The 13,983-nt window shown below is 42.5% G+C and overlaps 3 protein-coding genes across 5 annotated transcripts; 2 read left to right on the top strand and 1 right to left on the bottom strand.

Annotated features, from left to right (window-relative positions):
• The first annotated feature begins 1,082 nt into the window (after nucleotides 1–1,082).
• On the top strand, nucleotides 1,083–2,205 carry LOC130704042 (putative ATP synthase subunit f, mitochondrial). The gene is made up of 4 exons (XM_057525524.2): nucleotides 1,083–1,234; nucleotides 1,420–1,518; nucleotides 1,584–1,700; nucleotides 1,763–2,205. Exons 1-4 carry the CDS (start codon nucleotides 1,156–1,158, stop codon nucleotides 1,792–1,794), a joined length of 327 nt encoding a protein of 108 aa, XP_057381507.1. The 5' UTR covers nucleotides 1,083–1,155; the 3' UTR covers nucleotides 1,795–2,205.
• On the bottom strand, nucleotides 1,874–3,653 carry LOC130703995 (ras-related C3 botulinum toxin substrate 1). The gene is made up of 6 exons (XM_057525468.2): nucleotides 3,409–3,653; nucleotides 3,046–3,117; nucleotides 2,870–2,987; nucleotides 2,749–2,811; nucleotides 2,547–2,681; nucleotides 1,874–2,482 (listed from the first exon to the last, which is right to left on the bottom strand). Exons 1-6 carry the CDS (start codon nucleotides 3,441–3,443, stop codon nucleotides 2,327–2,329), a joined length of 579 nt encoding a protein of 192 aa, XP_057381451.1. The 5' UTR covers nucleotides 3,444–3,653; the 3' UTR covers nucleotides 1,874–2,326.
• A 467-nt stretch (nucleotides 3,654–4,120) lies between these two features.
• Nucleotides 4,121–13,387, top strand: LOC130703339 (myocardin-related transcription factor A-like). Of its 3 annotated transcripts, none has more exons than XM_057524826.2 (8): nucleotides 4,121–4,977; nucleotides 7,791–7,900; nucleotides 7,985–8,132; nucleotides 8,619–8,684; nucleotides 8,764–8,895; nucleotides 8,971–9,138; nucleotides 9,220–9,321; nucleotides 9,393–13,386. In XM_057524826.2, exons 3-8 carry the CDS (start codon nucleotides 7,991–7,993, stop codon nucleotides 11,909–11,911), a joined length of 3,129 nt encoding a protein of 1,042 aa, XP_057380809.1. In that variant the 5' UTR covers nucleotides 4,121–4,977; nucleotides 7,791–7,900; nucleotides 7,985–7,990; the 3' UTR covers nucleotides 11,912–13,386. The 3 variants fall into 3 exon arrangements, with proteins under 3 accessions (XP_057380809.1, XP_057380815.1, XP_057380801.1); XM_057524832.2 differs by lacking the exon at nucleotides 4,121–4,977 and adding an exon at nucleotides 5,290–5,404; XM_057524818.2 differs by lacking the exon at nucleotides 4,121–4,977 and adding an exon at nucleotides 5,772–6,150 and having other exon boundaries at nucleotides 9,393–13,387.
• The last annotated feature ends 596 nt before the right edge of the window (nucleotides 13,388–13,983 follow it).

The following is a 13,983-nucleotide window of genomic DNA, read 5'->3' as shown; positions in this document are numbered from 1 at the left end:
ACATTGAAGTCATAACAATTCACCAACCGTGGGTTCGGATCTACCGGTGTTCCTTCTCTACAAGAAAGATATTGTGAAAAAATTGGCTTTCAGAAATAGTATTAATTTAATTACCTAGCAAGATCCGACAACCTTTTACCTTGAAACTTCAAGGCAGAGAAAGGTGGTGGCTTCTGTAAAACCTGACCTTTTATTGCTGCAGCAAAGTTATTTATATCAGAGAGTGTAATATGATCTAGTACAGAAAAGTTTTGTTGGTAAACTGTTGCGTACAAATTAAACAATTTATACCAAAAGATTTTTCCATGATAGTTTGGCCTTCCTTGTTATAGGAATCAGTTGCTCTACCAAACACACAACTAGAGCGATAGACTTTTGATCCACCTAAGAACGCAGGTAGCATCGAACATCCATCGTTGATCCCAACCACTAGATATTTTCAACTTAGCAATTTAAAAGAATGCTCAGCTATAAAAATAAATAAACTAAGAAATATAAAGATACAGACATACCCAATACACCTGTGGCATTTAGGTCTAAAGTTCCTCCATGGCCCATTTTAATAGGTGTGTCACTCGCAGTTTCTAACAATATAACAAACAACTCAAAAAAAAAATTACAAGGTATGTTACCCAAATATTACCTCTATTTAATTTTATTTTTATGACTTCTAGTAACTTGGAGGAAGTAATACCCCGGGGTTTGAATACTGGAAAAATGCCTTGTAACCGAATGATACTCATAATTACGCTGAAACGTAAAAAAATACGTTTCCAGTATTTCATAGGAAACTATCGGAACATAGACTTTGTATTAATTCCACTTTAAAGCAGTAAAGTGCCCAGACACATAAGAGAAGGTAACAAGCATGGTCATATGTTCTTATATGAATACTGTAATGAACATGGACAGTTTTCAAAATTTTGCATATTATTAAGTGCCAGATTCACTAATATTAGGCGAGTGAGAAAAATAAAAAATTCTCTTCAAGGAAGAAAATGTTTTTTTTAATTATGTTTGCGTGGGTGATAAATTTTATTGGATTTTATCAAATTTAAAGAGTAAAGTTTACAATAATGGCAACCTCAAATGTAGTCGTCCTGATCAGCCACCATCTTTCCAGGTTTTCCTCTCGTCTCTTAACAGTGAATTACAATGGCGTGGGGCGAATATCCAGCAGGCTATAATCCAAAAGTCCATGGACCTTATGATCCAGCCCGCTTCTATGGAAAAGGTTAACAACGCGTTGCATTATTTAAAACAAATTTTAGTTAAGGAAAATTAGCTGTATGCTGCGACTTGTTTGTTGTAAAACCGGGTCGTGACCAAATTTTTCTATTTCACCTTGTTTGCTCTCTTACTTTGTAAGAAGTGATCAAATGTGGAGATACTGACGTAAAATTACTTTTGTTTCTTAAGCTGACACTGCCCTAGCCAATGTGAAATTGGGAGAGCTTGGTGCGTGGCTTGGACGTAGAAACCTGAGTTTGGGAGGTATTGCAGGAGGCTTCAGCCGTGGTGAGTTGCACATACGATTTCTTATCATCAAACTTGATATATAAAACTAAGTAAATTCTGCTAAGGTTTTTGGCGCTGGCAACACAAGTACCTCCAGCCCAAGAAGGTTGGAATTGCCCCATTTGTGCAATTAACTGTTGGTTCCATGATTTTCTTCTATGCCCTCAACTACGGAAAAATGAGTAAGGACCACAAAAATTAATTAGAACAATCAGATTCATTAACTTGAAAACTTAATTTTCAGAGCACCACCGTAATGTTAAATACCACTGGTAAAAGTTGGTCATGCAAGCAGTCTGACAACTCCATATTGTATAGCCATTCAATAGCTTATAAAAAACAATACATACAACAAAACAGTTCTTTGTTATTTTATTTTTTTTTTTGTTGTTGATGTTCAGCATTACATCTATGATGGTATCCAAATCAATTCCTACAAAGTCTGAAAAAAAAAATAAAGGTGATCAAAAATGATAGGTGAAACATGAAAGAAGAAAAGTCTGAAAAAATTGATGTAAGCTAAGGATTAACAATGGCAAACGCAATCGAAAGTCTCGAGTCGGCACTAAAGTTAGAGATAGAAAGCCCTGGAACGTAATTTCAATTCAGCGTTGTGCGCGCACCTCGACAAGTTTTAGGGGGGGGGGGATTAATTCACCTTTAACAACTCGCAAATTGTACAAGAAGAATTCGCAACCAGGAGTGTAACGAAGAAAAAGATTACGAAATTGAACTTAAAAGGTTTGATGACATGAATTTGGCCAGAAGAAAAAAAAAACAGAACAGATGAAGGGAAACGTCTTGGTCTTCACAAAAAGCCGCACTTGGACCCTTTTTTTGGTTTGGGCACGGGGCAAAGGACAGCCCTTATTGCTTCGTCAAAGACCGTCTTCAAACCTTTTTGGGTCAGAGCACTGCATTCAAGATATTTGACAGCACCGACTTCTTTCGCCATTGCAAGGCCCTATAGCACAGTAATGACCAAGAGTTAAAGCAATGAACAAAACAAAATGTCCAAGTTTTCATACCTGAGGATAAGTGATTGGAGAAAGTTTCTTTTCTTTTAATTTCTCGACAGTATCTTTATCGTCACGTAAATCGAGCTTAGTTCCGACTAGTATAATCGGCGTATTAGGACAGTGGTGACGCACCTCAGGGTACCACTGCAAGGTGGATGATTCATAAAATACATTTAAAATGAAATAAATTGTTGTGTTACGTTTGTCTTACTTTGGCACGGACATTCTCAAAAGAGGCAGGGTTGACCAGAGAAAAACAAATTAGAAAAACATCCTAGAAAAAAAAACTATAATGAATGGCTCACGTGCAATAAAATTTAAAACAGTTTTACCGTTTGAGGATATGACAGGGGTCTTAATCTGTCGTAATCTTCTTGACCAGCTGTATCCCACAATCCCAGATTGATAGGTTTTCCATCCACCATTACATTTGCAGAATAATTGTCGAACCTGACATAGATAAACTAAATATCATTATAGTTCAAAATTTGTGTTAAAAAACACTTACACTGTTGGGATGTATTCTCCAGGGAAGGCATTGGTGGTGTAACTGATGAGCAAGCATGTCTTACCTACAGCACTTTAAAAAGAAAGAGGCAACATGAGTGCCAGGTAATCTCCCACTCGTAGGACACCCCCACTGACTCTGTAATCACTCCCAATATGGCAATGTTTATAGGACACAGCTAGTTGTGGAAACTTGCAACAAGTGAAGCATATTTTTTTTCGCAATCAAGTCATGACAGCAAGTCGATCAAATTTTGAATATAGAGCTCTACGTAAATTAAGAACTCCATTTGCAAACGGGGTGGTTAATATTTGACGTCCTTGAATAATAGAGGTTGATAAGGATATTGGAGCTGTAACTCACCCGTCGCCTACCACTACACATTTGATGGCTTGCATTCTGCGTTAGACACTGCACACGTTTAACCAAAAATTGTGGTAAAAAAAAAAACAACCGGATGAAAAACGTTATTAGTAATAGGTCACAAATTAATAACGTAAAACAAATTTGTGTTCTTGCTCGCTCTCTGCTACTATAATGATCTAATGAAACTCCACAAGAGGAAAAAGCTACTGTCTGGGTGGGGGCTGGGGGATATCGCGCGTGGTGCAAATAATGCCCATCAGAGGGCGATATTGCTATGGAGAAGGTCGACCCTACCATTGCCATCTACCGACCACAAATTGAGTTCTCTCCAAGTACATCAGTTCCCGTCAAGCAAAACAGCCAAGAAGTGGAAATCTATGATGCAGGGGTTTTCCCGAATGTTTCTTTCTTTTTTTTTTTTTATCAATACCCGTTTTAATTATACGTTTGCTGGTAGTGCTCATTAAACTAAAAGATTGCATCAAATTGTTTCGTTCTTGAATCCCTGTAGCGAAATAATCTCTACAAATCCCTTTAGGTATCTCTGGTGAAGGTGGCGATAGAAGATCAAGAAAAGATTGACAAGGGCAACTATTCAGTCAGTTATCATGAAACGACCTGTCAGAAAAATCATCAAACGTCAAAAACGTGCGGATGTGAAACCGACACAATTTTTCATTCGTTCTCTGCATATGGGTTTAATTGTTCTGCTCAGCGCGTGTCGGATGAATGGGCCATCAGTTATCCGAGACGACGATAATGCTGGCGTACAACAGCACACACTGTTCGTCATTTTCGGATGTGCAAATATATGTATAGCGCAAAGTCCTTTAGGAGGGTATTTTAAAGACAGGAACGTGCAGAAGATCGAAACGAGGACAAGCATTAGATTTACGAGAAAACTGAACAAGGATTTGGTTAAACATTTCTATTGAAAACCGTACGGGTTTAATGGGTTCGTAAATAAAGCTAAAAAGTAGGTCTTTTCCAGCTCTATCTTATAAGACTAGCAGCTAAAAAACACGGACTATAAGGGTATCTTGTCTTATCAGAAAAGTACAAAAGACTATAACGTGAAAAAACGTTGGGCGAAAGTGGGTTCTGCTACAATCTTTCCATTTGAGCTTCGGCAACCCAAAAACACTCGAGCACGTCTAGCTTTGGTTGTGACAAAGTGGTTTCTATTTGACCCCACGAATATTTCATCGCTCAACACCATGTTCAAGTTGAGAAACTCGAGTGGTGGAATGGCGTTGTAGAAACAGAGCCGTGAGTGAAGTTGGTTGCGTTTGCTGAAACTCAGCAACAGAAACCCCGTGAGACCGACGTACGGTTCTGTGCGCTCGAGGACAGTGAAATGCAGTAACGGCAACGTTGCGTACGTCAATCCTCTGTCATGGAGCTGGAGTCGTACAGCTATTGAGTTTGTTCGTGAAAATAAAGCTGTTTTAAAGGGAATTTCTACGTTAAATTGGATTTGTTTTGTGTAACTTGGTGATTTTCAACTTCGGCTATCGTGGCAGCTTTTCGGCAAACGTCGGCCTCGACCAGGCTGCGAAATATTCAGTAAGTTGTTACCAGCATGTTTTGGTTGAGGAGCTATGGCTCTCTCTTGTACTGGCTGCTGTGTGTGTGTGTTGCGTGTGTATGTTATGAACAAAATCTGAGGTGTCTTGTCGCGAGGGGTGGTGGCCTTCTGCTGAGAAAAGAGCCTGATAAATATTTATTTCTTTTGGTTGGTGCTTTCTCCCCGTTCCTAGTGAAACTGTTTATAGGCATCCATTTTGCCAAGTCTATAGATGCTGTGAGGTGGTCTACCAGTACAAGCTGAGGTGGATATCTTATACGATCAAGGTGCTTTACCACACAGCTTAGTCTAGTTGAAACCCAGAATGCTAGACTAAGATACTTTACAACTTGGGCCATTACTCTTTCTATCTACAATCATAGTCAGTCAATAATCAGTCAGGGAAATTGTGGTCTGAAAACACAGGTGTGTTTTATCATGTGAAACGATCAAGTGCTGTTGTCTGGATGTTGTGCAGCTGTGCCTCAGTTTCTATTGTGTGCACGATTGTAGAGAAAGAGGGTAAAACAAAAAGAGCTCACACCCTTCTCCAAGCTCTGCAGTTGTGATGAAAAAATTCATCCCTTCCATTCTGGCAGCTGTTTGTCTTCCAGGCAAGACATTCAGCGCGGCTACTATCGTCCCGACGCCCGTACAGACCGTCAACGATCACGACGCCTTGCTTCTATTTTTAAACGAAACGCGTCTGCTGCCCGGAGCTTAAGGGGGGGGAAAGAAGTACAGCCTCAACGTGAAAAAGGAAGCCACAACCGTAGTCGAATTTTCCCGTCCGTCCTTAGCTTGTTAATAGTTACCCAGGCATCACTGGCTTAGATTTCTTTTTCTTCTTTATAATTTCGGAGTCATCTCTTTCGACTGGGCTAGCTCCCCCTGTCCCCCCTCTATGTCCGACCATCATCCACCAGTCGACAGTCGCAGGCGCCCGCGTGTCGGGCACGGATCAGCGCAGTCCTCCTACGCGCTTCCACCTTCGACTTGCTAATCATGTGGCTACATTGCTGAAACATACAACTGGAAAATCCCTTCTTTCGTCCTCCCCTTGTCCCGTTGGTGTCGATTTCCCACTCAAATGCCTGTGAGCACCTTGACGGACACTGTCGCAACAACAACTTTCGGCAATCACGCTGCCGCTAGTTGCTCCTATTGCCGTGGTGAGAGCCTCTTCTTCAACACAGCGCAAAATCTCTTCTAGAGACTTTGTTTTTGTTTCGCCCTTTCCTTCTTTATGGCTAGCCAGGTTTTAAATTTAGCCCGCCTCTCAAAGACACATTAGCCTAATTATATTCGCCTTGCTCAACAAGAGGAAAATGCTTCCCTTTTTTATTTTTCAAATTAGGTAGAAGGGGAAATAGATTCTTCACTCTTGTGTGTGTGGGTGTGTGTGTGTGTGTACATATACTCGCCTCCCGACGGCGCCGGAATGTTTGTTTGGGCATGTCGAATGTATTTTTACCGACGTTGTACGCGATCCCCAGTCAGATTCAACGAAACCGACCCAAACACACACACACACACAAAGGAGGAAAACAAAAAAGAGTTGGCCAAGAGAGAAGAACAGTGTTAGTGGCAGAGGGTACGGAAGTGCGGCGAAGGATGGCGAGAAAAGTCATCCGCATTGTTCTAGAATTTTCAAAGTCATAGAATTTCCTGTAGATTTTCGAAGCGAAACAAACAAGCAAACAGCATTTTTCCGATGCGAACAGGTTAGTTTAATAGACGTTATAACGTGAGAAAAATCCAATCGTGAGTTTCGGATGCTTCGATTAACTCGTTTATAACTCACGTCGGCCGTTGAGTATTTTTCTTATCTCCTAAAATAATGGGGAACCAATTTGAAATTCTCTCATCCTTGAAACAAATCAGCCACCGGATGTGTTTGCACACGATTGACCTATTTGATGCCGCCCTCGTTCACTTTCAAACCCATCCGTCAACTTCTTCCTTAAATGTTACCTTGTGTGTTCCCGCTACGTTCATCGCTCTCTCTCTCTCTTTGCCAGTTCCATTACGTTTGGGGTGAAGACAAACACAAAAGGGTCGGATGGGTACGGTGGAAGGACAGCTTAAAGCAGACCGTCAGATGACTCAGTATGCAAATATTTCGTTTAACATCTATAGTTTTTTCTTTGATTTTTAAAAACTACATTTGCTGTTCTTGTTAGTCATTTTAATAACGCAGACAAAATTCTTATCCAGTTATTGTTTTTTCCTGGCCGTGACGACTTATTTCGGGACACGCCATTGATTCCAATGCCACTTAATACCGCTGACGCGATGGCCGTGTTTTTCTTTTCCTTCTTGTTTCCCCCTATGACTCTGATGTCATCAGCAAAAAAAAAAAACAAAAAAAAAACGTTTTTAAAATAAATGGGTTTTGTCGTTTTGGGCGGGGATGCCTGTCGATCCTGTCCGGACGTTTTACCTTTGGATCCGCCCGTTTATATTTATTTGCCCTATTTTTTTTTTCTCCTTCTCCAATAGTTTGGCAATAGGTCGAGGAAATTTCGGACCTCTAAAAAATTTTCTCCTTTTTGCAAGGTCACAAGAATAGATCCACGATAAGCACAGAGTCATCACTACGCAGCGGATCGAAAATAGCGAAACCCTTTTTTTTTCTGTGGTTGTCTGGTTATTCCGGACACGACCTTGCAATTCCTTCAACGTGTCCGGCAGTAGCATGTTTGATGTGTGTTTCGTCGCAAACTAAAAGAATTACACCCTGAGGGATGGCAATTATTTCTGGACTAACCACTTTCCTTTTGTTTTTTTTCATGTTCTTTTAAAAAACTAGATTGCGGCGGTCCTTGCGAGTCGCATTCGTTGGAAGATCGACGTTGGACGGTCCATTTGGATCGGGACCTGCTCCATTTCCTTGTCTCCATTTATCCAGATTGGTTTGAGGTGTGTAAAAAGGAGCTATCTATTGTGCAATAGGTGATAAATGTTTCGTAATCAACAAAACTAAAAATGACGTAAAAACCAAAGGACCGGATGAACAACGAAATGCTGTCTGAGCACGAAGGAGGCAGTGACAAGTCGGAAGACTCCTCCTCATCCGATTCAGAGGCGCCCTCCTCGCCGCCCAGGGTGGACGACTCGCCGCTCCAGAAATGCATGGACCGCAACAAACAATGTGAGACTCTCGCATTTGTTTACTTCCGTTAAGAAATAGTTTTACAACTTTCTCTCTAGTTTTTTAATGAATTTTATAATGGCCGAAAAAAAAAATGTCGCAGGTCATAAACGCTTTAGGGCAAATCAACCTCATTAAAAAAAAAAAATCGTAACGACGTTGCGATTTTGTCGAATCACCACAAAACCAAACGACAAAATGACGCCGTTTTAGATCGTATTGTTTCATTAAAACCGAGATTATGATAGTCATTATGTTTTGAAAAAAAAGGGCTGGTGTGGTTGGCACAGGATGGGAAGCCAAAATGTTTCATCCGCTATTTGTTGACGATATGAAGTAACACATTTTTTCGATATAAAGAAAATGGTTGGAAAACATTTGGCGCCGTCTCAGTGCTAGCGTCACTTTGATGAGAAATCATTTGCGATGGCAACATAGTTTTTCTCGCCGCATTTCATTCACGCTGTGTTTGTTCTCTCTTTGCAGCCCTGAAAGTGAAGCTGATGATGAGACGGCCTTACATGCAGTTAGTGGACCAAGGAATAATGCCGCGTAAGTGATACGGCATTCTTTTTCAATCTGCTTCATTTCCGTTAATGACATTCTTTTTTGTGGCTTGCGTAATGGACAGCATTAAAAATTCCAGCTTCGTTCCACGAACAACGACAGAAACTACAGCGGGCTAAAATGGGTGACCTGCTTAAGCACAAAATTCAACACAGACCGGACAGGACTGAGCTCATACGCCAACACATCCTCGAAGGTATATATTTTTAATTGCAATTGATTACAGCATTGTTTTGAAGAAAAACGTTTTCTTTTTTTTTTTTAACATCAGCTGACACTGGCAAAGTGGATCCTTCGCTGGCTGAACGTCAGCGTATGCTAAAACGGGCCCGTCTGGCCGATTCGCTCAATGACCAATTGTCTCACAGGCCTGGGCCGTTGGAGTTGATCCAGAAAAACATCCTCCATACGGACGAAAACGTTGAGCGAGCTGTTAAAGGTATGGAATGTTAAAAAAAAAAGAAACTCATTCCATTATGTTGCGCATTTTTTTTAAACGCTTTCTTTTGATCTCATGCAGAGGGCCAAATTTCATTTCGAGCGACTTGTGAAGGTTCAGCTATCCGACCGTCACATCCTATTCGCTACGTTACGCCCGAAGGGGACGATAGCAGTTCAGAGGGTAAAATAGGACAATACCCTTTCATGTTGCTCGTTCTTATTTTAATTTAATCTAAAAATTTTTTTTAAAAGGTGCATTGTCGCCCAGCCAGGACGGATCGTTGGATGGATGCCTAAGCAATGGAGGTATGACGGGCATTAGTGGTACGACAGCAGGGCCTTCTTCAAGCCCTGCGACAGTAGCATCAAGCCCTGGATCGCTCAGCTCTGTTGCATCACCGGCCACATCGTTGGTGGTGGCGCCATCTCCACCTCCTCCTCCGCCCATGCCTACTCGGCAACCGCAGAAGAAAGTAGAGCAATCTGTCCCTCCACCGCCGCCTCCTCCTCTTCCAGTTGTGCCTTCTTCCTCAAGCTCATTGCCAGTAGTAATCAAAACCGCTGTGGACATATCCAAAAATCGCAACCGGAAAAAGTCGAAGCAGAAATGTCCACCTAAGCCTCGCACCATTAAATTCCACGAGTACAAGGGTCCGCCGAACGCTCAAAAGCAACAGCCACCCGTCCCTTCGGATGTGGAAACGTCTTACGAGCTTTTGCTCCAGCAACAACAGTTGTTCCTCCAGTGGCAGCTGGAGTGGCAACATAAATATCCACAAATCATTTTACCGGCCAAAGCTCCCTGTAGTAGTCCATCGGCACATAACGCCGCCGCAGCAACGGAAGATGCAGCCTCCCTTTTGTCCGCCTCTCTACCGTCATCGACCTCTTCCATCACAGCGGCTCCTTCACCGGCTCCTAGTACGCAGAGTGAATCCATAACATCCGTCATGTCTGCTACGCCAAGCAGCACGACACGGATCACAGTCCGGCTAGAAGAGATGAAAGTGAGCGATTTAAAAGCTGAATTGAAGAAGCGTAACTTGCCCGTGTCCGGTTCAAAACCGCAACTGATCGATCGACTCCGGCCGTTTGTCGGTGAAGACGCAACACTAACTGCTAGCCGATCTTTATCTCGACGCGGATCGCAAAGCCAATTGCAACAACAGCCACAGCCAGCTGCGCAAATGTTGATGGCCGACGACGTGGGTCCTATGCCATCACCTCCGACCAGCAATGCCTCGCGCCGTGTTTCATGCAGCAGCCTGGACGGAAGCATCAGCAGCTTCCGGGCGGGCAGCAGCGACATGCTACTTCCTTCTCTTTCACCGACCAGCTCGGCAGCATCGTGCTCCATGTCCCCGAGTCCAGCTTCCGTCCGCCCACCTTCCGTCATCAACATGGACATGGACATTGAGATGAACGATGCCTCTTCCAACACGCTGGATGCAGCGGAAATCAAATTGGAAGCTCCGCCCACACCGCCACCGCTTCCGCAACAGCCGGTAGAACAACAAATCGATGACTTGGTACGCGGGTTGCAAGAGGAGCAGCGCGTGCTGCTGGAACAGCAACAGATGCTGAGGCAACAAGCGGCAGCATCGGCACAGGAAGAAGCTCAACAAGTCGCCAATGCGACAACGTCCAACGATCCAAAGTCGCAACAAAAGTACCTGTTGCAGCAACACCTCCAGCTCAAGTTCCAGCAGCAGCAGATTCAACTGCAATTGGAACAATTACAGCAAATTCAGCAGCAAGGACCTCCGAGTTCTCCGGCGACATCGGGCAGATCCACATCGAGTCGGATGGCGGCCCGAGCCAACCGGAACGCGGCCAAACTGCAAACGTCCCGTAACAATGCAACAACGTCGTCACAATCATCTGGCGATGTTCCAGAATTCGCATCGCCTTCGCCGTCTGAACCATCGTCCGAGCCGTGTCATCCTCGGAGACCTCCTCCGCCCAACTACAGTGAAGCATCCCGCATGCTCCAGCAGCCGGGCAACACTACGTCGGCCGGAAAGCCTCGCGTGTCTATCAAATCGCAACTGGTGGATGACGTTCTAGACATACTTATCCGCAACGGGGAGCTGCCTCCCAGCGCCGCTCACGATCCTATAACGCCCACGACGCCTCGTGATCCTCCACCTATGCCTCCACCACTTCCATCGCATTTGTTGACTAAACAGCACCAGCAGCAACAGCCACTCTCCCATCCAGCCGTCTCCGCTACCGAGATCAAATTCCCTTACATAGACATCAACGAGCTTGGCCTCAATCTCGACCTAGATTCGCTAGGTGAGGCCATGGAGCTAGGCGTTTACGAGAACCATTCGACAGGGCCGACCGTCACGCCTTCGTCGGCCGCTGATGTACGCAACGATGAAGTGACGGCCATGGAGATGGATGTATCCGATTGGCTCGATACGCTATTGCCACCGTTAAATGGTTCTCCATCGTTGCCGCTGTCTTCAAATTCGTCTGTGGCCTCGTCGACGTCATCATCCACGTCGGGGTTCTCCAGTCTGGGGTCCGATCAGCATCCGTATTTGGTACAACAGCCGCATCAGAGCTTTTCGCACACGTCCAACCAGTTGAATCAGCTGAATCAACCGACGTTGCCCCATCAGCAAATATCGGGCGACCCGCTCTTTTCCAGTTTGTCCTCGGATCCTTACACGGATCTCTTTGCATTGGAGGATACTGACATGAAATTGCCCACAGGACTGGGTAACACTTTGTCCTGGGATAGGCTCGACTTTACAGCCTAACAATTCATTGTTATTTTTTTGCTATTTCCACCCCTCTCAAAAATCAAACCATTCATCTACACGCAATCTTCTCCTGCGCGAGACCAGTAGCTCATTGAATTCACCGCTACCTTGCCTCTAATCGATTGTTACTTTCTCTTCATTTCTGGCCATATGGCAACTACAATGATAGATTTGTTTCTCACAGGAGATGGAAGAAAGTGAGAGTTAAAGCCTTGAAAATCAGGGTAACGAGACAAACAAAATGATTTTGGTTGCCCTGCCACAGTTGTGTGGTTTTTTTTGCGGTTTCCCCATCATCCTGTCAGGTTAAAATTTAAAAAAGAAAAAAAAATACCTTAGTGTGTGCGATTGAGCACGCGATATTATTTTTAATTTTTTTTTAATTTACACAATTCGAGCCCACCAATTCATAATATTCTTTTTCTTTAGTTTTCCAACATTCCACGATATCCAGATGATTTTTTCTTTCTTTTGCCGTGACTCTCATTTGTCCCCGTTTTTTTAGATGCGAGGATTTATCGCGCCCGTTCTATCATTTTTCAAAATGTTATTTTGATTTAAAAAAATGGGAATGAGTGAATTATTTAAAAAAGAACCTCCACACCACCACAGCAGACAAAATGCGGTTTTGTTAACTCGTTTGTATTCAATGGATCAATAACAGACACAAAAAAATGGAGAAGAAAAATGGATTAACACGTAGAACGTCCGTCACCCTATTATTTACCAATGGAGAAAGAGAGGAAATGATCTCCTCCTTCTCTATATGTATTGACCAGTCTTATAGTGAAGTTGACCAGTGTCCCATCCCTTCCTCCTTTAAAAAAGCTTGTTTTTCATTATTGTTGTACGAGATATGTGTTTGCTCGCTCCCGCGTTCTTTAACGTTTTTTTGCCTTGGCTTGGTTGTTTATGTTATTATTCATTATCCTCCACTTATTAGAGCGTCGTGAAATCGATGTTCCTTTAAAAAGAAAAAAATGAAAAAAAAAATACGAGAAAAAAAAAACGCTTAGCAATTTGGGAATGTCTCAGAATGCGTGAATTGTTTAGATTGTTTCTAATGAAGCGTGCTCGTGTTTCGATCAGATGGCCACTAATTTGATGAAAAGAAAATGTAATTCTTTATTGTTTTCCATGTCAAAGCTTCCGATATTGCGATTATAATTGCTACTAAAAGCGATTTATTGCGTGCCTCCCCCCTGCCTCTCTTTCTTTCTATTCGTTTGAACGCGTGTAAAGTTAAAAAATAATGACGTTTAGAATGCTGCGTACGTGTTATTAATCGATACAACCTGTCTACATAATAACTGCCTCCCGTCTTTTTCCTTCATCCATTGATTTCCTTGTTCTTCTTTTCTCCCTTTTTGTTTGTAAAGTTATGCGATTGGTGTTAAAACCAGAAAGAATTCGTTTTATTACCTCCGCTCCTCTCTTCGCTGATACGCTGGTGAATTGTAATTCTTAATGTAAATATGCAAAACAGCAAAAAAAAAAAAAAGGAAAAAGAAAAAAAAAATAATAAGAACGTTCTATTGTCCAAATTATGATGGTACTCTTTATTTATTTCTTTTCATGAGAAATGAAGGGAAATTAAAATTATCCTTTTTGATGTGTTGGCGTAATTGCAAACATGCGGCATCGTTGAACGTGGTGGTTGAATTTGGAGGGAGCCATTCGCGATTTCGTCGAGCTCTGAGTTGCTTCTATTGTCTGTCAATTACGCGTAATTAGAATGGGAAAAGATTAAAAACAATTAACTGACGTGCCAAGTTTTTTAGCACAAAGCGTGGAACCATAGATACATAATTAGACTAATTAACACAGAAGAGTTGAAACAGTGGTGAAACCAACACGATTGGGCTTCTTGCTTTGCACGTTTTTCTTTGTTCTGGACCATGTTTTGATTGTGTTAAAAACAAAAAAAAAGGAGAGAAAACAATAAAGGCCAAACGGTGTTTGTTGTAATTAGCCAAAGCGTGTTTGGCACGTGGTTTTATATTCACGTTCTCCCATTATCCAACAATTTCAACAATTATTCGTAATGGGACATTGGAGTCGGCCATTGG

This window comes from Daphnia carinata, chromosome 7, assembly GCF_022539665.2.
Source record: "Daphnia carinata strain CSIRO-1 chromosome 7, CSIRO_AGI_Dcar_HiC_V3, whole genome shotgun sequence".
Taxonomy (NCBI): domain Eukaryota; kingdom Metazoa; phylum Arthropoda; class Branchiopoda; order Diplostraca; family Daphniidae; genus Daphnia; species Daphnia carinata.
Note: the sequence above shows the minus strand (reverse complement) of the source record. Positions and strands in the feature narration are given on the sequence as shown.